The sequence below is a fragment of the Lepidochelys olivacea genome (genome assembly GCF_965140295.1).
Source record: "Lepidochelys olivacea isolate rLepOli2 genome assembly, chromosome: 9".
In the NCBI taxonomy this organism is placed as follows: Eukaryota; Metazoa; Chordata; order Testudines; family Cheloniidae; genus Lepidochelys; species Lepidochelys olivacea.
The window spans coordinates 42,266,717-42,289,858 of NC_140419.1; the positions used below are offsets into that span (position 1 = coordinate 42,266,717).

The following is a 23,142-nucleotide window of genomic DNA, read 5'->3' on the forward strand; positions in this document are numbered from 1 at the left end:
TAGCTAAAATAAGGTGTCCCTTTGTCTGCTGTATATCCATAACTATATGCATGTACTCTATTTAACATACAGAATATCAATTATATACTAATGTTAAATTTGTACGGTTAAGAACACAAAAGACAGGAAATGAGCAACTCAAAGTTGGGCACAATCTTAATTCTGACCCCTTTGTTTATCTGTGTCAAAACATTGTCCTGTAAAGAACAGATACTAACTAAACTACCTACTTAGATGGCATATAGGTTCATGCCAACAAATTTTCAGTATTTCTTTTTCGTGTTAAATTTCTTTTTATCCAAGTGCAAGCCAAGTTTGAAGAAAATAACTCTAGTTATTTTAAAGGGCTGAATAGAGCTGCTCGAAAAAGCTTTTGTCCAAATGTGGCCTTTGTGAAAAGTTTTTCTTTGTTTTTTTAAATAAACAATTGTTTATCATAGAAATTTTCCTTTTTTCACAAAATGTTCTACAATATTTGTTTCCAGTTAATAATTTTAGTAAACTGTTTTTCTTACTAGAAACCAGGATTTTGGTAAAAAATATAATGGAAAATATTATACAAAATGGATAATGGGCCCATTTTAAATCCTGTGAAAGGGAAACAACCTCAAAATTACTTGTAAAAATTAACTGGTTTTTTTCCTACTAACTCCACTTTTGAATTAGTTAAATCTGCAAGCTGAAACTTTGTCCTTCTGTTTTCAGATTTATTCAAAGCTAGTGTGAATGTATGGCTATGTAAGATCATTTCAATCTTTTAGCCTATCTCAAAAGAGGGTGTGTCTAATGTTGGAGATGAAACAAAGTTTGAAAATGCTTCCATCTCAGGACAGTCTCAAAGTTGGCTAAGACCATTCAGTTTTAAACAGTAATCATTTTATACTGAACTGATTTTCTATAAACTTCACTTGGTTTGTAAATCCAAATTTACAATAATTTGGAGAATTAAAATCAAGCCAAGTCTGAAGCCTATATGTGCTTGATTCCAACTTACTGAATGCATTAAGTGATAAATATAACAGTAAGAAGAGAGACCATATTTTAAGACCTAAGCAGAGGGAGCCAGAGTTAAAATGTGTTTCTTCTCTGACAAGAAACCCTGTTAAACTGGCACATTCTCACTGATTTCCATATTAAATTGCTCAGTTTGCAATTTAAAAGACAATGCTACCTCCTAGTTCCACAAATTAATGTGGTGCTCCAACTGTCAAGTTCTTTCCAACTCATCCATCACGTCAATAATAAAGATTCTGGTAGGCTCTTCCAATCCAGCTGTGAAACCCTGTTATCTTCAGATTATCTGTGGCACCTGTACAGCCTAATTTGAGGCTAGTAAGGATACCCAGGTGTTGCTTAGGGCATTATTTGGCTTGCAGAGTTTTTATTATAGGTGAAGCTGGTAAATCCACCTATTTTGGGGTTGCCTAAGACTTTCCACTAGTTGTACTTAATATAACTTGATTTTACCTTCTTCAGAAAATACAAAACAACAAAAAACCAGCACTGCCCCCACAACATAGGAAATAACATACAAATAACCATCTTAAAAGAAAGTTATAAAGTCAAGAAGTCCAAAGTTGGGAAATGCCAATTTACAGTTGCCTGTGAAACCCTAATTGTGACCCTTATGTTTATGTATTATGATATAGTTTTTAATTACATGATAACATGCTCTTTTCCCACAGGGTCCCTGCCTCATTCAGTGTACAGGATGGAGGCACAAGAGGGCAGAACTAAGATTGTACAGACAACTGTAAATCTGGCATTTCCTAACTTTAGAGTGCTTGACTTTGTAACCTGAATAACTTTCTTTTAGCATATTTTTATATGTAATTACTGTGTATTAGCAACAAGATGGAAAGAACCCAGCCTTGTTTTGGGCCTACCTCTAATCTTCTCACAAGGGGGGGGGGGGGAAACCTAGTTCTTTTTTCTATCTGTCTAGGTTTATATGGTCCCTCCTCACATAGTACATAATACATCGAAGGTTACCTGAATCTCATTACCACAGAATGGATTATTTTTAACTTTCTAACTTAGTGAAGTTTTATTTGGAAAAGAAAATGAACCAGGAAGTCTCTCCAGAGGATTGTAAGAACATAATGCTAGCCATTAGGAGCAGTACAAATTGCCCATCATGAAGAGAATGCTGGTGAAAAATTATGATTAGATATTTTCACACACCAGTCCTGCAAAACAAAATGGACACCAAATTAAAAGCAAAAGCTAGAGTGAATGCCATGGGATAGGAGAGTAACCTTCATCTTTTTTGGAAATTATCCCAAATTAAAGCCTTCCAGTGTTTAAAACCTAGCTCTCTGGAACTGACTTTGTGTTGTTTGTGCAGTGCCTATTACAATGAGGTCCTTATTCTTCTTCGGATCCATAAGTAGTACTCTAATATAACTAATAATGACATCGGAAAATTAATGCCATCATTGTTTAAGTGAGATAGCCCCCGAATTCCATGTGCGTGGTGTTAAGGAATTGTGCTGATTTTGCTGCATTTGAACAAAGGTTGTTTCACCTTTTGGGGACTGCAATTAATGTGGCTCTGATCCTGCCATGAACTCCACATGGATAGACCCCTATTAAAGTCAAAGGGGGTCTATACAGACATAAGCTGGGGCCTAACTATTAAATCTCTATGGTTGCAAAAATAAATACTGCCTATAGAAATGTGGTTGATGATAATAAAGAGAAAATTAATAATTTACTGCTTTTATCAGAACAGCAACTGAAGGGTCTGAGGCAAGACGAGACAAATAGGATGAAATTATTTAAAAAAATAATTGGTCTAACTTCTGTAAAAACAATAGGCCAGATCGGCTGCTGGTGTAAATTGGCATAGCTCTGTAGATTTCACTGGAGGCTCTGCTGATTTATGCCACCTGAGGATCTGGCCCAGTTCAGTATAGCGACTGTAACTCAGGGCTAGTCTACACTGGCAACACTACAGCACTGCCGCGGCAGCCCTTTAACGTGGCTTGTGCAGTCATGGCAAAGCGCTGGGAGAGAGCTCTCCCAGCGCTCGAAACAAGCCATCTCCACAAGAGGCGTTGCTCCCAGTGCACTGTTTACACTGGTGCTTTACAGCGCTGAAACTTGCTGCTCTCGGGGCGGGGAGGAGAGGGGGTTCCCACCCCTGAGCGAGAAAGTCATAGTGCTGTAAATTGCCATGTAGACAAGCCCTCAGACACTTTACTGCCTCAGCTCTGCTGTATTTGTTAACTTTTGTGTTCCGCATCCTCTCTTTTAATATATATGAAAGAAAATAATGTATGCCATCAGCAAGTCTGGTTATCTTTTATCTAAAGTTACTACCATAGGGAGAATGAAAGGAAGGACAGCCCAGTGGTTAGGGGACTAGCCTGTGACTTGGGTTTAATTCCCTTCTCCACCACATGCTTCTTGTGTGACCCTGGGCAAGTCACTTAGATTTTCTGAGCCTCAGTTTCCCCATATGTAAAATGGGGAATCTCACACTGCCCCACCTCACAGGGGAACTGTGAGGATAAATACGTTCAAGAGCATAAGGTGCTCAGATACTATGCTCACAGGTCTACAGAGAAAGCAAAATTCCTGAACACTGCCACTCAGTTCCTAGTGTAAACTTAATCAAAGTATCTGTCTTATTATTTACAATGATATTTACGACAAATATGTGTACGGACAAATGTATTGTTATGGAGTCAGTATATTTACCTTTTTTTACCCTCCCTCTTTGGACCAGATAATGAAAATGAAACAGAACTTCTCCCTTTGTATCTCATGAGCAAAAGTGTGTGTGTCAGAAAGCTTTCTAAGCATCTGATGGATGACCTCCCTTAATGCTTGAACTGTTCCTTCAACCAAAGCTGAATTGGAAATCTCAGTGAAATGTGGATGTTGCCAGTTGTTCTTTTTTAATTGGCCTCACAGCTCAGTATAACCCCCTTGGGGTTTAAAGAGGATGGCCAGAGAGCATGGTCCCTTTAAACCTTCTCCTGAGGCGGAGGAAGTGCTGGTTGTGGCAGGGGCATTGAGAGAGGGAGAGCAATGGGGACTCCAGATAAGAGGGTCTACAGCAAGCAGGCCCTCATGTAGTAAAGTAGCAAGAACCAGCCATAACCCTGGAAGGAACAGAACAGCTGGCCAGAGATGCCCCAGGACAGGAGCCAGCATGAGCACCGTGCCAGGGAGGAATCACCCAAGAAAGACAAACCAGAGCCAGACGCAGTATCACTATCACCCAGAGCTACCTGGGGCCTTGAGTACTGGGGCTTGTGACTTTGCATTGGGAATAAGGAAGGAGGCTATAGTAGCTAAGTGGGAAGGTTGTCATTCTGTGTGAGTTTGCAGAGAGCGGCAGAAGAGGGCACTGGAAGGGTTTGTTAAAGAAAGTTCACTGGCACCAAAGACAAGCAGGAGTACCCAAGACTCGCTTATGGACTGGAGCTCTGCCCAGGATTCCTGAACTCTGAGTATAGATGTATTGCTCAGTGTCTGCCCTTTCATATTGTGGGACCACTGGCCTGTGGGTCCTTTCTCTGTTTTACTGCTCCCCCTGTCTTCCTCTGTTGTTTTTCTCCATTCCTTCTGTAAATAAATATTTCCCTTTCCTATAATCATTGTAGTGTGTGTGTGTTTAGTCTAGGGGCATTGGAACAGGTGCACTTGGGGTGGAAGGGAGTTTCCCAACTGTGTTCCTGCGGGCACCTAAGAGCAGACTCCATCTTGGCCACAAGGGCTCTGTAGTTACATCCATTTAACTTCTAAAAATAAATGGTAAATTGCTTTAGAAACAAAGCAGAATGGTTTCGTATTAAGCTATGTAGAATGAGAAATTAGAGTCACAACTTTACCTTGGTGTCTACATTTACAGCATGTAACAGAAGACTAGTACATCTCTGTTTCCACTAAAATTATTCTACCAAATTGGTAGAATGTTCTTTAAATGCTTTAAATTAGACACAGAGCCAAAGTGTTCTCTTTGTCAATGGGGTTGCATGTGTGTTATTGAGAGCAAAATTCTGCATTCTGTAGCATGTACATCATTTATATTATGGAAAGAATTACCTACTAATTTGGTAGAATGCCTGAAGTCTATCAAAGCCTATACCGTGTATTGAGATATCAAGTGATAAATCTATTTATCATACACCTGTGACTACCTCATCTGTCCTTAATCCATCTCATCCTGGATTTTTACTTTAACATTCCAATCACTGGGCAGCTTTGATCAGATACCATTTTTTAAAATTCAACCTGCCAAAGATTTGTTTCTTCCTTGTCCCTAAGCATTTTAAATTTCCCTCCCCAAAAAAATCAATCTAGCCCAAGATCTGGGATGGGCAATATTCAGCCTTGTATTAATAACAGCTTCTCAGCTGATTGCTTCTCTTCACCTAAAAATGTAATGAATTTAGGATCTGAAATGAGAGCTTCATCCCACATACCCAGCATTTTGATAGGACTCAACATTTTTTTCTAGCCATAAAAAGGAATGAGACATTGGACTTCAAAAATTGTGACATTTTATGTATTTTAAAAAAAACCTCTTGTAAACATAAATCCTCAGCTGTTATATAACTCAGGGTGCTGACATGTATCACAACAAATTGCTTTGGCTGACTAATACCTCACAGAAATGATTTCCTTGCTAAATGAAGCAGCCCCGGCTGGTCAGTATAATTGCTGCCCAACACTGAATAGCAGCAGTGGAACTGATCAATCTGAGCTGTTTCACAAAAAGAAAAGGAGTACTTGTGGCACCTTAGAGACTAACCAATTTATTAGAGCATAAGCTTTCGTGAGCTACAGCTCACTTCCTCAGATGCATATCGTGGAAACTGCAGCAGGCTTTATATATACACAGAGAATATGAAACAATACCTCCTCCCACCCCACTGTCCTGCTGGTAATAGCTTATCTAAAGTGATCATCAGGTGGGCCATTTCCAGCACAAATCCAGGTTTTCTCACCCTCCACCCCCCCACACAAATTCACTCTCCTGCTGGTGATAGCCCATCCAAAGTGACAACTCTTTACACAATGTGCATGACAATCAAGTTGGGCTATTTCCTGCACAAATCCAGGTTTTCTCACATCCCCCCCACCCCCATACACACACAAACTCACTCTCCTGCTGGTAATAGCTCATCCAAACTGACCACTCTTCAAGTTTAAATCCAAGTTAAACCAGAACATCTGGGGGAGGGGGTAGGAAAAAACAAGAGGAAACAGGCTACCTTGCATAATGACTTAGCCACTCCCAGTCTCTATTTAAGCCTAAATTAATAGTATCCAATTTGCAAATGAATTCCAATTCAGCAGTTTCTCGCTGGAGTCTGGATTTGAAGTTTTTTTGTTTTAAGATAGCGACCTTCATGTCTGTGATTGCGTGACCAGAGAGATTGAAGTGTTCTCCGACTGGTTTATGAATGTTATAATTCTTGACATCTGATTTGTGTCCATTTATTCTTTTACGTAGAGACTGTCCAGTTTGACCAATGTATATGGCAGAGGGGCATTGCTGGCACATGATGGCATATATCACATTGGTGGATGTGCAGGTGAACGAGCCTCTGATAGTGTGGCTGATGTTATTAGGCCCTGTGATGGTGTCCCCTGAATAGATATGTGGGCACAATTGGCAACGGGCTTTGTTGCAAGGATAAGTTCCTGGGTTAGTGGTTCTGTTGTGTGGTATGTGGTTGTTGGTGAGTATTTGCTTCAGGTTGCGGGGCTGTCTGTAGGCAAGGACTGGCCTGTCTCCCAAGATTTGTGAGAGTGTTGGGTCATCCTTTAGGATAGGTTGTAGATCCTTAATAATGCGTTGGAGGGGTTTTAGTTGGGGGCTGAAGGTGACGGCTAGTGGCGTTCTGTTATTTTCTTTGTTAGGCCTGTCCTGTAGTAGGTAACTTCTGGGAACTCTTCTGGCTCTATCAATCTGTTTCTTTACTTCTGCAGGTGGGTATTGTAGTTGTAAGAAAGCTTGACAGAGATCTTGTAGGTGTTTGTCTCTGTCTGAGGGGTTGGAGCAAATGCGGCTGTATCGCAGAGCCTGGCTGTAGACGATGAGACGACCCCTCAGACAGAGACAAACACCTACAAGATCTCTGTCAAGCTTTCTTACAACTACAATACCCACCTGCAGAAGTAAAGAAACAGATTGATAGAGCCAGAAGAGTTCCCAGAAGTTACCTACTACAGGACAGGCCTAACAAAGAAAATAACAGAACGCCACTAGCCGTCACCTTCAGCCCCCAACTAAAACCCCTCCAACGCATTATTAAGGATCTACAACCTATCCTAAAGGATGACCCAACACTCTCACAAATCTTGGGAGACAGGCCAGTCCTTGCCTACAGACAGCCCCGCAACCTGAAGCAAATACTCACCAACAACCACATACCACACAACAGAACCACTAACCCAGGAACTTATCCTTGCAACAAAGCCCGTTGCCAATTGTGCCCACATATCTATTCAGGGGACACCATCACAGGGCCTAATAACATCAGCCACACTATCAGAGGCTCGTTCACCTGCACATCCACCAATGTGATATATGCCATCATGTGCCAGCAATGCCCCTCTGCCATATACATTGGTCAAACTGGACAGTCTCTACGTAAAAGAATAAATGGACACAAATCAGATGTCAAGAATTATAACATTCATAAACCAGTCGGAGAACACTTCAATCTCTCTGGTCACGCAATCACAGACATGAAGGTCGCTATCTTAAAACAAAAAAACTTCAAATCCAGACTCCAGCGAGAAACTGCTGAATTGGAATTCATTTGCAAATTGGATACTATTAATTTAGGCTTAAATAGAGACTGGGAGTGGCTAAGTCATTATGCAAGGTAGCCTGTTTCCTCTTGTTTTTTCCTACCCCCTCCCCCAGATGTTCTGGTTTAACTTGGATTTAAACTTGAAGAGTGGTCAGTTTGGATGAGCTATTACCAGCAGGAGAGTGAGTTTGTGTGTGTATGGGGGTGGGGGGGATGTGAGAAAACCTGGATTTGTGCAGGAAATAGCCCAACTTGATTGTCATGCACATTGTGTAAAGAGTTGTCACTTTGGATGGGCTATCACCAGCAGGAGAGTGAATTTGTGTGGGGGGGTGGAGGGTGAGAAAACCTGGATTTGTGCTGGAAATGGCCCACCTGATGATCACTTTAGATAAGCTATTACCAGCAGGACAGTGGGGTGGGAGGAGGTATTGTTTCATATTCTCTGTGTATATATAAAGCCTGCTGCAGTTTCCACGATATGCATCTGAGGAAGTGAGCTGTAGCTCACGAAAGCTTATGCTCTAATAAATTGGTTAGTCTCTAAGGTGCCACAAGTACTCCTTTTCTTTTTGCGAATACAGACTAACACGGCTGTTACTCTGAAACCTGAGCTGTTTCATTTAGCAAGGAAGCTTTGAGGGTCACAACTCTAAGGTAGCCCTTCACATGAGTGGTTGGGGAGCTGGCAGGAAAGCAGGCAAGTTTTGAAACCTGCCTATATTCCATTGGAAGATTGGTTGAAATTGACACATTTCCACAAAACATTTTGCATTTGATAAATCAGGATTTTACAGTGTAAAAATGTTCCACTGGAAATTTCCCGACCAACTCTAATAAAGAGAACACCTCCTTCTTGCCGGTCTTTGGAGTGTAGGAGCTCTGGAATGATGTGAGGAACATGCTGTGAGTGTTTCCAGTCCTTTTGGCTGAATTAACCTGTACAGGGGACAATGTGGTCCCTGAACATACAACTGAACCCTAATTCCAACCAAATAAGAAGGCATCAATGAGACTGGTGAGAAGACTATGATATAGCAAATTAGGGAGTGCTTCTGATTTATGGAAATTCATTTTAAGCACAGAGAGGGAGGCAAAAGTGCCTTGTAAATGTTGGTCAGAAAATGTGTACAGAACTGAGCACCCAGCTTTTTAGCCAAACTTGGGTGCTTTCATTTTGGGGTCCTACAAAGATTGGAATGCAGAAGCATGGTCAGAAATTGAGACTGGGTGCAGTGTGGGGCACGGGTAGCAACCCTACCCAGCTTGTTCTGGAAGACTATGTCTCCTTTATAGGTTACCCTTGTTAGCCAAAGCAGGTGGCTGGTTTAAATACTATCTCTTTCCGTGTATAAGCATTCTGTAGCCTCAGAGATTTTAACAAAATATAGCAAGGGGGTGACTGCGTTGTTGTATTTTTAAACTAGCAAATGGGTATCACACAATTTTTCCACATAAATTGCCTAGTTGAGTTGATGGGAAAAGGGTCATTTCCTCTAGAGCCATGATGATATTTTACAATTTCAACTGCAGGATCCCAGAACATCCTCCCAAAACACTATCCATACAGTGTGTGTTGTTTAAATCAGTTGAACATTATGGTCCAGATTCTGATCTTTGTTATACCAGTGTAAATTCAGAGTACCCCCACTGATTTTATTGGAGTTGCTATGATTTGAGGCTGGTGAAATGAGTTCACAATCTGGCCTTTTGTGTTCATGGCAACTGATGGGAATTTCACAAGGATGTGCTATTTATCATATGACTAAAGCCCTTTCCTTTCAATCAAAGCTTGATAAATGATTTATCGTAGTAAAAGAAGTGTAATATGCAGCATTGATCTCAGTAAGTGAACAATGATCTTTCTGAGGGGCTCTTGGACTCGACAAAATGACAAATCAATACTCAGGGTGCATTTGAGGAATCAACACATCTCTATTAAATACAAGGTGTTGTGGCAGTTTTCTAATAGGGACGTAATTCCAGTAACATTAATCAAGCCCTGGTAGAAAGGAGTGATTCAGAGAGACACTGTGCTCCCTCAGGCTGTCGTTGTGGGGGAGGCATTAGGAGTCTAGGAGTGGAATTTATGTTGGGGGGATGGTGGTGGTTCCAATTCAAATGTTCAGGGATTTCCTTGGCAGTTATAGGAAGGTTTTATTTCCCTTGCAGGAGGAATTGATGGGGAACCTTCAGTAAAGGTAGAGAGTCATAGGTTTGATGTGTGGGCTTGAGGAATGGCTGCTTGAAATCATTAGGAGCTATCAGGCGAGTGGGATGATTTGCCTGCTGGATCTGTCAGATCATCTTAAGGAAATGTTTTTTAAAAGCAATTTTGAGGATGACCACGCTGGTCTTGTATGTAAGGTGGGACATATGGGTTCTATTTCTAGCTCTGCCACGCTTTGTAATCTATGCTCTTGGGCAAACGATTTAAGCCAAGTCTGTTGCTCTGGGGCGGCAGTTGGTGTTTGATACTAGGGTGACCAGACAGAAAGTGTGAAAAACTGGGACATGGGGTGGGAGGTAATAGGCACCTATATAAGAAAAAGTCCTGAATATCGGGACTGTCCCTATAAAATAGGACATCTGGTCACCCTATTTGATACTGTCCAGGATGGGTGGGCTAAGTACTACAGTGTCCCTCAGAGATCCTCCCCCTTGCCATAAACTATCCTCAGCCTAAATTTCCTCCCATCCCTTTCTCCCTCTGCTGTTATTTGTCCTCTTTTTTGATGCCTCTCCTTGCTTAGCTCACTCTCAGCCTCGCTCTGATTCACAAGGGTGGTTATACATTCACAGCACTGAGTAGAGGGGGCAGGTTCTCAACCTCATCTCCCCTCAGCAGCTCAAAGATATGGGGAGGAGCCATGCTGAGTGAGCACATCAGCTCTCTTCCTGCTCACACCATCAACTAATTTAGATCAGTGGCTGGAGGAGGGAATGAGCTCAGAAACTGCTCCCTGCCCCCAAAGCTCTGTCTGCTGGTGATTGGCCACACTGCTGAGCTGGGCTGTAACCTAAGTAAGTAGGCCTAGCTGCAGGGCAAAATCCTCCCAACCTGAAAGAAAAGGAGAAATGAAGGTCCACGGCTTGACATTGCCCAGCTACCTTAAGGCCCCGGAAGGGACTGATAGTGAAGCAAAGTATAACAGTAGAAGAGAACTGGATGGTGGGGGTAGTCAGAATGAGAGTGATGAGCAGAGAGTGAAGAATGAGGGTAAGGGTTGCTGATGGGGAGCATCTGAAGTGGGTGATGCAGGATGGGGAGTGACTAATGACAGATGAGGATGTGCCCGGAGAGTGGGATCATGGGTGGTTGGTGGTAAAGAGGCAGGAAGGAGACAGGGATGGGGAAGCTCAGAAATTAAGAGAAGGTAACACAGGGCAAGAGAAGGGAGGGACTATTCTAAATCACTGTTAGAAAACGGGGCTTAGGGCACACAGCCCATGAAAACATTGATGGAAAAGAAGTGGAGAGGATGGGAGGAAAGAGAACCAAAACAGCCAAGGGAGACCTAGCATGTCATGTATTTTCTCTCACTTTATACACAGCTAATACTTATAAGAGTCTGAATCACTGCCCTCCCCAGTGCACGGATTGCAATCAGATTGCCTGGATTGAGGATTTATGCGCCCTGGGGCCAGATTTACAGAACTAGGCGTGCCCACGTTTTGCTCTTTATATGGCAAATCCATCCATTTCATAAAGAGTTGCATCTACTGTTTCAGCTCATCTGGTTGTGCCACCACTGCAAGGTGGTTTAGGTCTGGTCTACGCTACAGGGATAGGTGGAATTTAGCCACTTTAGGTTGATTTTATAAGCAATGCGGCTACACAACCAACCCCGTTCCACCAACCTAAAGGGCTCTTAATATTGACTGCTGTACTCCTCCCCGACGAGGGAAGTAGAGCTAAAACCGACTTTCCTGGGTCGAATTTGGGGTAGTGCAGATGCAGCTCTGTGCAAATCGATGGTATTGGCCCTTGGGAGCTATCCCAGAGTGCTCCACAGTGACCGCTCTGGACAGCACTTTCAACTCCGATGCACCAGCCAGGTACACAGGAAAAGCCCCGGGAACTTTTGAATTTCATTTCCTGTTTGGTCAGCGTGGCAAGCTGAGCAGAAGAGGTGACCATGCAGTCCCAGAATCGCAAGCGAGCTCCAGCATGGAGTGAACTGGAGACACTGGATTTGATTGCTGTATGGGGAGAAGAATCTCTGCAGGCAGAACTCCAATCCAGCAGAAGAAATACTGATATATATGCCAAAATCGCACAGGGCACGGTGGACCAAGACTACACCAGGGACACACAGCAGTGCCACATGAAAATTAAGGAGCTCAGGCAAGCCTACCAAAAGACAAAGGAGGCAAATGTTCACTCTGGGTCAGAGGCCCATACATGCTGCTTCTATGATCAGCTGCATAGCATTCTAGGGGGGGAACCCTACCACTACCTCACCACTGTCCATGAACACCTGCAAGGGGGAAGCCTCACGCAACACAGAGGAGGATTTTGTGGATGAGGAAGAGGAGGAGGAGGAGGAGGAGAATGCGCAGCAGGCAAGTGGAGAATCCATTCTCCCTGGCAGCCAGGACCTTTTCATCACCCTGGAGCCAATACCTTCCCAAGGCGTATTGTTCCCAGATCCTGAAGGCGGAGAAGTCACCTCTGGTGAGTGCACATTTGTAACTACATTACAGTCATTAAAAGCAATTGTGTTTAATGTTTGATTTGCCCTGAACAATTGAAATGCATTCGCAGCCAGTACAGCTACTGGAAAAGTCTGTTAATGTGTCTAGGGATGGAGTGGGAATCCGCCAGGGACATCCCCATGAAGCTCTCCTGGAGGTATTCTGAAAGCCTTTGCAGAAGGTTTCTGGGAAGGGCTGCCTTATTTCGTCCTCCATGGTAGGACACTTTACCATGCCAAGCCAGTAGCAAGTAGTCTGGATTCACTGCAGCACAAAGCATGGCAGTGAATGGTCCTGGGTTTTGGTCACATTCAAGCAACATTCAGTCTATATCTCTCTGTGTTAGCCTCAGGAGAGTGATATCATTCATGGTCACCTGGTTGAAATAGGGGAATTTTTGTAAGGGAACAGTAATCCCCTCTGTTTGGTGATCCCCGGCACATTAGACCCTGGTCATGATCGGCTGTTTGCGCTTGGCTAAAAAGGATCATCCCGGAGAATAGCCACGCAGGGGCGAGGAGGGATGTGCTGCACATCCACCCCAAAACCTGCAGCCCCTCCTTTTAAATGGCAACTGCAGGCCCTCCTTTTAAATGGCAAAACCAACCAGCATTGGTTGCTATGGGAAAGGCGAGTGCTGCAGTTTGAAACCATTCCCACATGTTATGAACGCGGAAGAGCCAATCCCGCATACCCTTTGGCTTACCATGGCTGCCTGGAAACCGAATTCTGTTGCTCAGCCATGTGTGATGTGTCACCATACTGGCAGGTGCTCAATATAAAAGGCAAAATGTGACCTTGTACCTAAAACACATGTGCTGTCTGCTGTGAATTGCTTAATTCACTGTGAATCGGTCTCCCTTTTGTTCTCAGAAACGTATCTTCTTAAATTCTACTCTCCCTTTTTTCCCCCTTGCAGCTGCAAATGTTTCTATGCTCCCTGTATCAACTCCGTCCCTGAGGTTATCGCACATTAGAAGGCAAAAAAAACGCAGTTGCGATGACATGTTTTTGGAGTTCATGCAGTTCTCCCGCACTGATAGGGCACAGCTGAATGCATGGAGGCATTCAGTGGCAGAGGCCAGGAAAGCATACAGTGAGTGTGATCAGAACATGCAGGAGGAGATGCTGAGGCTAATGGGGGAGCAAACAGACATGATGAGGTGTCTGGTAGAGCTCCAGGAAAGGCAACTAGAGTACGGAGCCCCACTGCATCCATTGTGTAACAGCCTGCCCTCCTCGCCAAGTTCCATACCCACCTCACCCAGAAGCCCAAGAACGTGGGGCAGGAGGCTCCAGGCACCCAGCCACCCAACTTCAGTGGATGGCCCAAGCAATAGAAGGCTGTCATTCCAACAGCTTTGATTTGTAGTGTGGCTACAATAAGCAATGTGGCCTTGTCCTTCCCTCCTCCCCCACCCCACCCGGGCTACCTTTTACTAATCAGCATTGTCAGTGATCTCAATTTTTTTTAAATAAATAAAGAATGAATGAATGGATGGATTCAAAACAATTGGAACTTTATTTCTTTTGCCAGCTGTGGTCAAAGAGCGGGGCGGGGGGAAGTGGGATTGGCTTACAAGGAAGTACATTCACCAAAGGGGGTGGCTTTGCATCAAGGACAAACACACAGAACTGTCACACCATAGCCTGGTGGGTCATGAAACTGTTTTTCAAAGCCTCTCTGATGTGCAGCACGCCTAGCTGTGCTTTTCTAATTGCCCTGGTGTCTGGCTGTTCATAATTGGCTGCCAGGCGATTTGCCTCAACCTCCCACTTACTCTCTCAGATATTATGGAGCACATAGCAAGGAGCAATAACAATGGGAATATAAGTTGTGCTGAGGTCTAACCTACTCAGCAAACCACGCCAGCACCCTTTTAAATGTCCAAAGGCATGTTCTACCACCATTCTGCACTTGCTCAGCCTATAGTTGAACTGCTCCTTACTGTTGTCCAGGCTGCCTGTGTACGGCTTCATGAGCCATGGGAGCAAGAGGTAGGCTGGGTCCCCAAGGATAATTATTGGCATTTCAACATCCCCAATGGTAATTTTCTGGTCTGGGAAGAAAGTCCCTTCTTGCAGCTTTTCGAACAGCCCGGAGTTCCGAAAGATGCGAATGTCATGCACCTTTCCCAACCATCCCACTTTGATGTCAGTGAAATGCCCTTGTGATCCACCAGTGCTTGCAGCACCATTGAGAAGTACCCCTTGCAGTTTATGTACTGTCTGGCAAGGTAGTCCAGTGCCAAGATAGGAATATGCGTTCCATCTGTTGCCCCACCACAATTAGGGAACCCCATTGCAGCAAAGCCATCCACTATGACCTACACATTTCCCAGAGTCACTACCCTTGTTTGTAGAAAGGTATGGATTGCCTTGGCTACTTGGATCACAGCAGCCCCCACGGTAGATTTGCCCACTCCGAATTGATTCCCCACTGACCGATAGCAGTCAGGCGTTGCAAGCTTTCACAGGGCTATTGCCACTCATTTCTCAACTCTTAGGGCAGGTCTCATCTTGGTATTCCTGTGCTTCAGGGTGGGGCAAAGCAACTCACAAAGTTCCAGGAAAGTGGCCTTATGCATGCAAAAGTTTTGCAGCCACTAGGAATCATCCCATACCTGCAACACTATGCCGTTCCACCAGTCTGTGCTTGTTTGCCGGGCCCAGAATTGGCGTTCCACTGTATCAACCTGCCCCAATGCCGACATGATATCCCAATTGCCACATCCCGTGCTTTCAGGAACGTCTGTGTCCATGTCCTCCTCACAATCATCCTTGTGCTGGTGGCTCCTAGCCAGGCTCTGCACATACTGCAGGATAATGGGTGAGGTGTTTACAATGCTCACAAAAGCAGTGCGCAGCTGATCAGGCTCCATGCTTGCCACGCTATGGCATCTGCATAAAAGGTGTGAAACAACTGTTTGCCATTGATTTCAGGGAGGGAGGGAGAGAAGACTGATGACGTACTCAAAACCACCCGCGACAGTGTTTTTGCCCCATCAGGCATTGGGAGCTTAACCCAAAATTCCAGTGGGCAGCAGGGACTGTGGGATAGCTACACACAGTACACCATTCTGTGACTCATTGCTAGCCATGGTATTGAGGACGCACTCTGCCGACTTAATGCACTTAGTGGGTACATGCACAATTGACTATATAAAATTGCAAAAAGAAAAGGAGTACTTGTGGCACCTTAGAGACTAACAAATTTATTTGAGCATAAGCTTTCGTGAGCTACAGCTCACTTCATCGGCTCACGAAAGCTTATGTTCAAATAAATTTGTTAGCCTCTAAGGTGCCACAAGTACTCCTTTTCTTTTTGCAAATACAGACTAACAGGGCCTGTATAAAATCGGTTACTAAAGATCAGCTTCTATAAAATCGACCTAATTTTGTAGTGTAGACATGCCCTTAGAGACCAACTTCAAGTCTTTTTTTTAAGCCATTGTAAGGAAGTTAGGCCTTACCTACACATACTTGCTGGAGCACATGTTCAGAACTGTTGCTGTGGTTTTTTTGATGCCTAGTTCTGCAGTTGACAGACAAATGGACTTAGCCTTGTTGCCAGGGGAGAGTTTTCTAAAATTTTAGTGTTTCTGCCTAACCCCTCAGAGGATCTTTGCTAGACTGTATCTTGCATTGCAAGCAGGGCACACTATAGCTAATGAAAACATGGAAATGAATTGCACAGAATCTAACTGGAGTGCTTGGTAAGATGCCCATTATGCATTGTTCCATGGATACTCTGAGCAGTATTTCCTCCTCCCTGACTTCCACTGCACAGCCAGGGAAGAAAGATGATTGATAGCTAATCGAAGGGCCTATCCAAGGCACACAGGATTCCTGTTGACTCCATTAGATATGCCTGAATCAGAACTGTTTAATGGGGAAAATGAGGGGAAAATCAGAACTAACCCGGAAGGGCACAGTTTTCAAACTTGGTTCCCCAAAGTCAGGCACCTGGTGCCTAAGTACAGAGTTAAGTGCCTAACTTTGGACACCTGCACTAACTGACAATCAATGGAAGGCTAGAAAACTCTGCTTTTTATCTGTGCGTATACACATCTTGGACTGGTAGCAAAGTGAAGGTGCGAATGAATGAAATTCAATGCATGTTCAATTATTTTCTTTGCTTCTGGTTTAGGTCAGCCCCAGTTCCCACCCAAGGTGCCGGAGGTTCCACAATTTCCGGGGCAGGAGGGCCTCCACCCCCCACCAATGTGACCAGTAATAGAAGACTGCAACAGACACAAGCTCAGGTCGATGAGGTGAGCTGCACACAACGGGGCACTGATGAGATTTTATTTTTTAAGACGATTAAATGACTGTTTGCCCAGTTAAAGATCCTGTCGCCTTTATTCAATTGAAGTCAGGGGGTCTATGGAATGAGATTTATGTGAGATAAGGTTTTTAATAGGCAGATTGCAGAAGAGCTCATTCATAATCTTTATACCCCTAACAACTCTGCTCACAAAACAAGTATGACTTAGATGTTACCTCTGTCATTGTTTGCAAATAGCCAATATAAATATAAATCCTTTCTGGGATTATAAAGACATAGGCCCTGCCCCTGCAAGCTATTCCTTATGGGAAGGACCCTGTGTCTGAAAGCCTGGATTAGTTTCCAGGGTCAGGCTGTAGTTAGCAATAAGGGCTTTATTTAATTTATTTGGTTACTATTAAAAATGAAATTCAGGGAAAGACAAACAGTTGAGCAAGTCCACAGAGCAACAGCTCCAAGAAGTTGCCAGCTACTTTTTGAATGATAGTTCCATATGAGACCTAGTTCCAGCATGGATTCCCTCTTCATTGGGATAATTCCCCTTAACAATCTTACTCCTCGTCATGGATCCACAGGATCAGTGCTATGACCCCTCACTTTGGAACAGCCTCTGGGAGGACTCCTTCAGTGAGCCAGACCTCCTACGGGCCTCACTGTTCCTTAAGACTAAGTCACATGGCTTCACTGCCTCCGTAGCCTCGACCTCTGGGCCTTCAGCAGTCCTGCTTCCCACCATGAACCCCTTTCAGCGAGTCCCACTGAGGCGGACTCCTGAGATACACTTGTAAATCTTAAGGAGCAGTGCATCTCCGACAGCATCTTCAGTGACCTTCATGCAGTGTTGTCAAAACAGAAAGGTTTATTAGTCAACAGGAACCCAGCGTAGAAAGCCCTTGGTTAGCATAGAGAAAAGAAAGTGGCTCTGGGCTAATCAGAGTGGACCGTTCTCCTTAAAGTGGTATGTCCCCATTGGCTTCTGCTCTGAGTCTGTACCCTCTTGTTCAAGTTAACCAGGCCAATCCTACCTGGCCCCTCTTCAGTCCTTTGTTCTCCAGTTGGTTAAACACAGCTGGCTTCCTACAGAGGAGGGAGGGGGGAAGGGGGAGTGGACCATCCATGGTCATTAGTTGCTAGGTAGCAAATGTCCCAAAGTTTGGCTTTGCCATTGTCTTCATGGATTCCCCAATGATATGGGCCAAACTCAAGACACCTAGGGGCCATTGACAGCTTTGTCATAGCTTCCCAAGAGTAAATAACCTTTTCCCATGATTCATACAAAATATTACAGAAAATTCTCACTCAGTCACACTCATCATGCCAGCATTCATTTACCACCATATTCACTGAACTAGTGAAGCTAATCCTGGGTGCAACCCATCGAGCTAATCTTGGGGTTTGATCATGGATAAGCTGCTGACTTGCACTATGGCCAGTTATATAGTGCAGACTTTAGATGTGTGTATTAAGTACAGTACGTAGAAGACTTCCTAGGCCATGCTCCATTACCTAACTGAACACCACATAGTTAGGAACAACTAGTTGTAGAGAATTCTATCTTGCTCTCTGTGGATCCTTAATGCCAATTCAGATGTACAAACACCAAAAAATATCCATTCAACTGGTGTTGGGATTGTCCCCAAATGCACCTCACAAGTATAGGAAAGAAGTTTACAGAAATCATCCAACCTGAGCTTCTCATTATACATACAATTAATGTTATATTTTAGACAGAGTTTTCTTCCTTTAGAACCTTCTTCGGCTTCATGTCCTGGATGCTCCTTTGCTGATATTTGGGGCAGATCAGAATAGCGTCCAGCTACAGAAAAGCCTAGGCCCAATTCTTCTCTCCCACTGGTTTTACAACAGTGTAATTATATTTACCTTAATGGAGTGACTTCTCATTCTCACTGTGGAAAGTGAGAAGCGAATCAGGACCACTGTGTCCCAGCCTTTGGTAGGACCCTGCCTCAGTTAGAATCATAAAATAAACTTCTCTATCTAAATAGACTGCATCATAAGGGTGCTGTGAGCATTTACATTGCTCAGAATCAAAGCAAATGACCCTACTTGGGAAGTGAAATATGATTAGTTTATTGCTTAAAAGGAGCTACTTCAAACACATGAATGGGGTTCTTCAAGCAGGAGAATGGAAATGGCTTCCAATAATAGACTGGCCAAACCAAAAGCCTAGAACTCTCCAAAATTCTGAAGACCTGGTTCTGAACTTTGTGGCCTGAGACACACTTTAGTTCTGATATGTTTAACTCAGGCCTACTGGAGTCAGCTTCGTAGTGAAGAGGAGTTTGAATGGAGAGAGAGAATCAGGCTAATTGTCAGGGAAGTCACTACCTGGTGAGTCTGGTAAGTGGACAGCAGGTGACCATCAATCCCAGGGTGCACTTGAAATGTCCAGATTCACTTCCATGGCTAGTTCAGACTTGGGATAGAAGTTGCTGTAGGTTGGTAGTCCAGAGAAGACATTTAAGGGAGCAGGCAGAACTCATGTTTTATGTGGTGGGGGAGCTCAGCCAACTGATAAATCACAGGCTGACAAGAATCAAGGAGGCAAAACTCTACTGAGATTTTCAAGATAGGATATATGTATCAAGCCAGATCCCTTGAATTTAATGGAACTGTGTTTATTTCCACAGCTGAGGATCTGACTCATTATGCTTTACTTTTATCTTGCCCTCTTACTGCAGTCTTTTCCTAGGAAATGTTTTTGTTTCAATGTGTCTTGTGGTAAAGCATCCGATGAAGTGAGCTGTAGCTCACAAAAGCTTATGCTCAAATAAATTAGTTAGTCTCTAAGGTGCCACAAGTCCTCCTTTTCTTTTTATGGATACAGACTAACATGGCTGCTACTCTGAGACTATCCTTTAGGTGGCACCAAATACTTGCACTATGGAAATCCAGCAGAGAAGCTATGGTTTTACTACAGTGCCATTTCATTTCACAAGGACAGGAACAAAACTTTACTTGCGAGTAGACGTGAAATCTCACACTGACTTCAGTGAGGCCAGGATTTCATACTGAGAACCTAATTCTGCTCCCACTGGAAGATAATGGGAGTTTTGCGTTTGACTTCAATGAGAGCAGGATGGGACCCACTATCTTTTGTTTTCTCTTGTACATAAATACAAGATGCATCTTATAACTAAGCCAGCATGTAGGGTTTCACTGTTTTTACTGTGTCCAAAGTGTGTGTTTGACTCTTGATTTTTACTGCTAATTATTATTATTCTGAACAGATTGAATTAGATTAAGTACAATTGACATAGTCTGCAGCATTAATAATTTATAAGGAATTGCAGGCCAGTCTCACATTTACTGCTGCCATACGTGGGCACAACTTTATTGACTTAAACAGAAACTGTGCCTATGTAAGACGTTGATGAAGTTGGATCAGGATTTCTATTTTTAAGCATTAATTGGCTAAAAGTGCCCAATCAATGTAAATATATTTCAATATGTATAAAATAACTGAATTACTATGCCTTTCCCAGTACCTACTGTGTGTCTCTTCCAATCTATGCTCTTTTGGGCATCAGGCCCATACTGGTCTCCATGGTGAAATTAACAAAGACTAGAGTTTTTCTATCCAAAATGTTCTCCCCACCTGCAATACCAAACAGGATTTCAGACTACAATCTGAAGAAGGAAGATCACCTTGTCTGCGAAGGAGGTTGTGGTAGCTCCTATTAGAAACTTTTATCAAGCCTACTTCTATGGTTATGATAGAGCAACTATGTTGTTAAGTCATCAGCAGTGAAAATAATGCCTTTGGGCTTGTGTTCCTAACCAGCACTATGAGCCAGCATGTAATGCAAATGTGTTGGTGTCTGCCCCGTGATAGGTATATCAGCCAGTTTCCTGTAACAATAGCTGCTTTGCTAACTGGGTTAAAGCACCAGTGCGTGCATGTTCCTCAAAAAACTTCATGGAAATAACTAGAGTACATTTTAATGTCTTAGTATTTTATAGTCTGTAAGGACACTTGAGCTCAGCATGATTATGTGCACCTTACTATCTACCTAGGGCTCCTAGGATAAGTTTGAGTAGCCCTGTTATAGAGGAATTGTCTATATAATAGCAAGCCATAATTTTTACCTTGATAGCAAAGGGACCTTTCCCATTTGCCATGAGATTTCAGTCCTATGAATACAGCCTTTCCACGTATGGAGTCTGCTAACTGAGGGTTATCTTTTCAGGTGGTGGACATCATGCGAGTGAATGTAGACAAGGTTCTAGAAAGAGACCAAAAGCTTTCAGAGCTTGACAACCGGGCAGATGCATTACAAGCTGGTGCCTCACAGTTTGAAACTAGTGCAGCTAAATTGAAGAGAAAATACTGGTGGAAAAACTGCAAGGTAAAGACGATAGGTATTTCTTGTTAAATCTGTTAAATGTTAATTGTTTACTTTCACTTTGCTTTAATGAGCCCTTGTAACAGTAGGTTGGATTTAAATTACCCTTTTTCTGAATGCTGAAAGGTAAGATATGTTACTCTTTAAACCAGTAGGATAGTCTTTGTAAGCTATAGTGACTTTGAATAGAGATAGACTTAACCTACACTATCTTTGTGCTATCTGAAATTTGAATCATAATTATGAGGCTTCAGCCAATTTCTAGAGACAAGAATGAGAGAACATAGGTATTACAATACAGAATCAATCCAGTGATCCATCTAGCCCAGTATCCTGCCTCTGAAACTGGCGAGCACTGGCAGCTTTGGAAGAAGGTACGAGAAACCCTGCAATAGGCAGCTATGGAATTAGCTTTCCCAAGGGGAAGTTTCTTTCTAACTTCCCCCAAATAATTAGAAGTTCGCTTCCATACTGAAGCTTGAGCAATTATATCCCTTTCAAAGCTCTTGTTAAGTTCAATAGTTACTATGTAAACTCCAGCCAACTTTTGGATTTCACAGACTCTCTAGAATGTTTTGTAAAAGTTGGGGGTATCATAAAAGTTTTTAGATTTTTTTTTGCAAGAATTTCCCACCCCACCCTCATCTCACATAATTCAAACCCAACTGTTTCTTTGGGGAAAAATTTTTAATTTAAAAATCTAAGTGTGAGAACATGTGACACGAAAACTGAAGAAATTGATACACATGCAAAAACCTCAGCCCCAACATAATAAAAATACACTTGAAAACATGCACAAAGCCAGTATCAGCATAGCATATATGAAGAGTGGGGTGGAAAAGCCTTTCTCTCCTTGTGGGGGTTGATGAACCTCTTTCTCATTCATGGAGGTAAGCTTCTGGAGGTAGAAGACAAGGATGACCCAGGGCCTCCTCAGGCCACCATGGGAAATGAAGGCAGAAGAGAATCTCTTCAGCTGGGCCAGATTAAGGCTAAGCAAAGATTGAATTCACCAAAATCTTGCTCCTACCCCTCAACAGACTCATCCTCTCCCTGGAACAAGGAAGACTCCTTTTCCTTCCCATCCTGAAACCACCTACTTCTCCACTCCAGTATCATCATTTCCAGCCCCCTGCCTCAACCCTCCTTCTCCCTGTCCCCATGCCAAACACCCATCCATATGCCTCCCCAGTGCAAACCCCAACCCAGTTGCCTGGCTTCATTTCTGTCTCCCCTAGAAACCTGTGGTGCTACTGGCAATTCACCTCCTTCTCAAGTAAGACCAGCTGTCTCCAGGGCTGGAACCTGACCCCCTACCCTGACCTCCCAGGTCCTCCCTGCTTCCCCTGAAAAGAAAGTAAAGTAAAGAAAGCTTCCAGACTTCAGGAGCCAGAGGAGGAGTAGAAGGAGAGGAGAAGTGGCCAGTACCAATTGTTGGCTCTTCCTTCCTGTCACACATTAGGGCCCATCTTGACTCTCACAAAGTGTGTGCTTTTCAATCACGTTAGCTAATCAGGTTATCTTACCATGATTAAAAGCCCTGTTGAGATACTGGTGAATACATCTGAAGCCATATTAGCTGGCCACGTTATACAACACAGCTACAACACAGCCAGCGAACACAGCTTCAAACGTGTTAGACTGTATCTTAATAGATGCTCTCTCTCAGATTGTCTCGGTTCTAGGAAATGCTACATTAGGGACCTATAAAAATTGATTACAGGGTATCTGTGCAATGATTAAGAACACTGGGACAGAGTGAACAGCCCACCTAAAGATAAAACCAGGAGCGACCTTTTATAATGCAAAGACCTCATTTTTCTTTCTTTAACTCTCTTTATAGATGATGATCATCCTTGGTGTAGTATGTGCAGTCATTCTTATTGTAATTATAAGTAAGTAATTTATTTTTTATGTACAATATAAATAGCTCTGTGATTTCCAATGTCCTCATGCGAAGGAAATAAAACATTTAGGAAGATAGTCTGACTCTGAATATTCCCTTCAA

The 23,142-nt window shown here is 43.2% G+C and overlaps 1 protein-coding gene across 1 annotated transcript in view; it reads left to right on the forward strand.

Annotated features, from left to right (window-relative positions):
- LOC311526540 (vesicle-associated membrane protein 1-like) overlaps positions 1-23,142 on the forward strand; it is a 103,451-nt gene that overhangs the window by 77,577 nt on the left and 2,732 nt on the right. Inside the window, exons 5-7 of the mRNA XM_084639694.1 lie at positions 16,630-16,753; positions 20,979-21,137; positions 22,978-23,029. Of these exons, the coding sequence (XP_084495820.1) occupies positions 16,630-16,753; positions 20,979-21,137; positions 22,978-23,029 (335 nt within the window). The remainder of the gene's footprint in view (positions 1-16,629; positions 16,754-20,978; positions 21,138-22,977; positions 23,030-23,142) is intronic.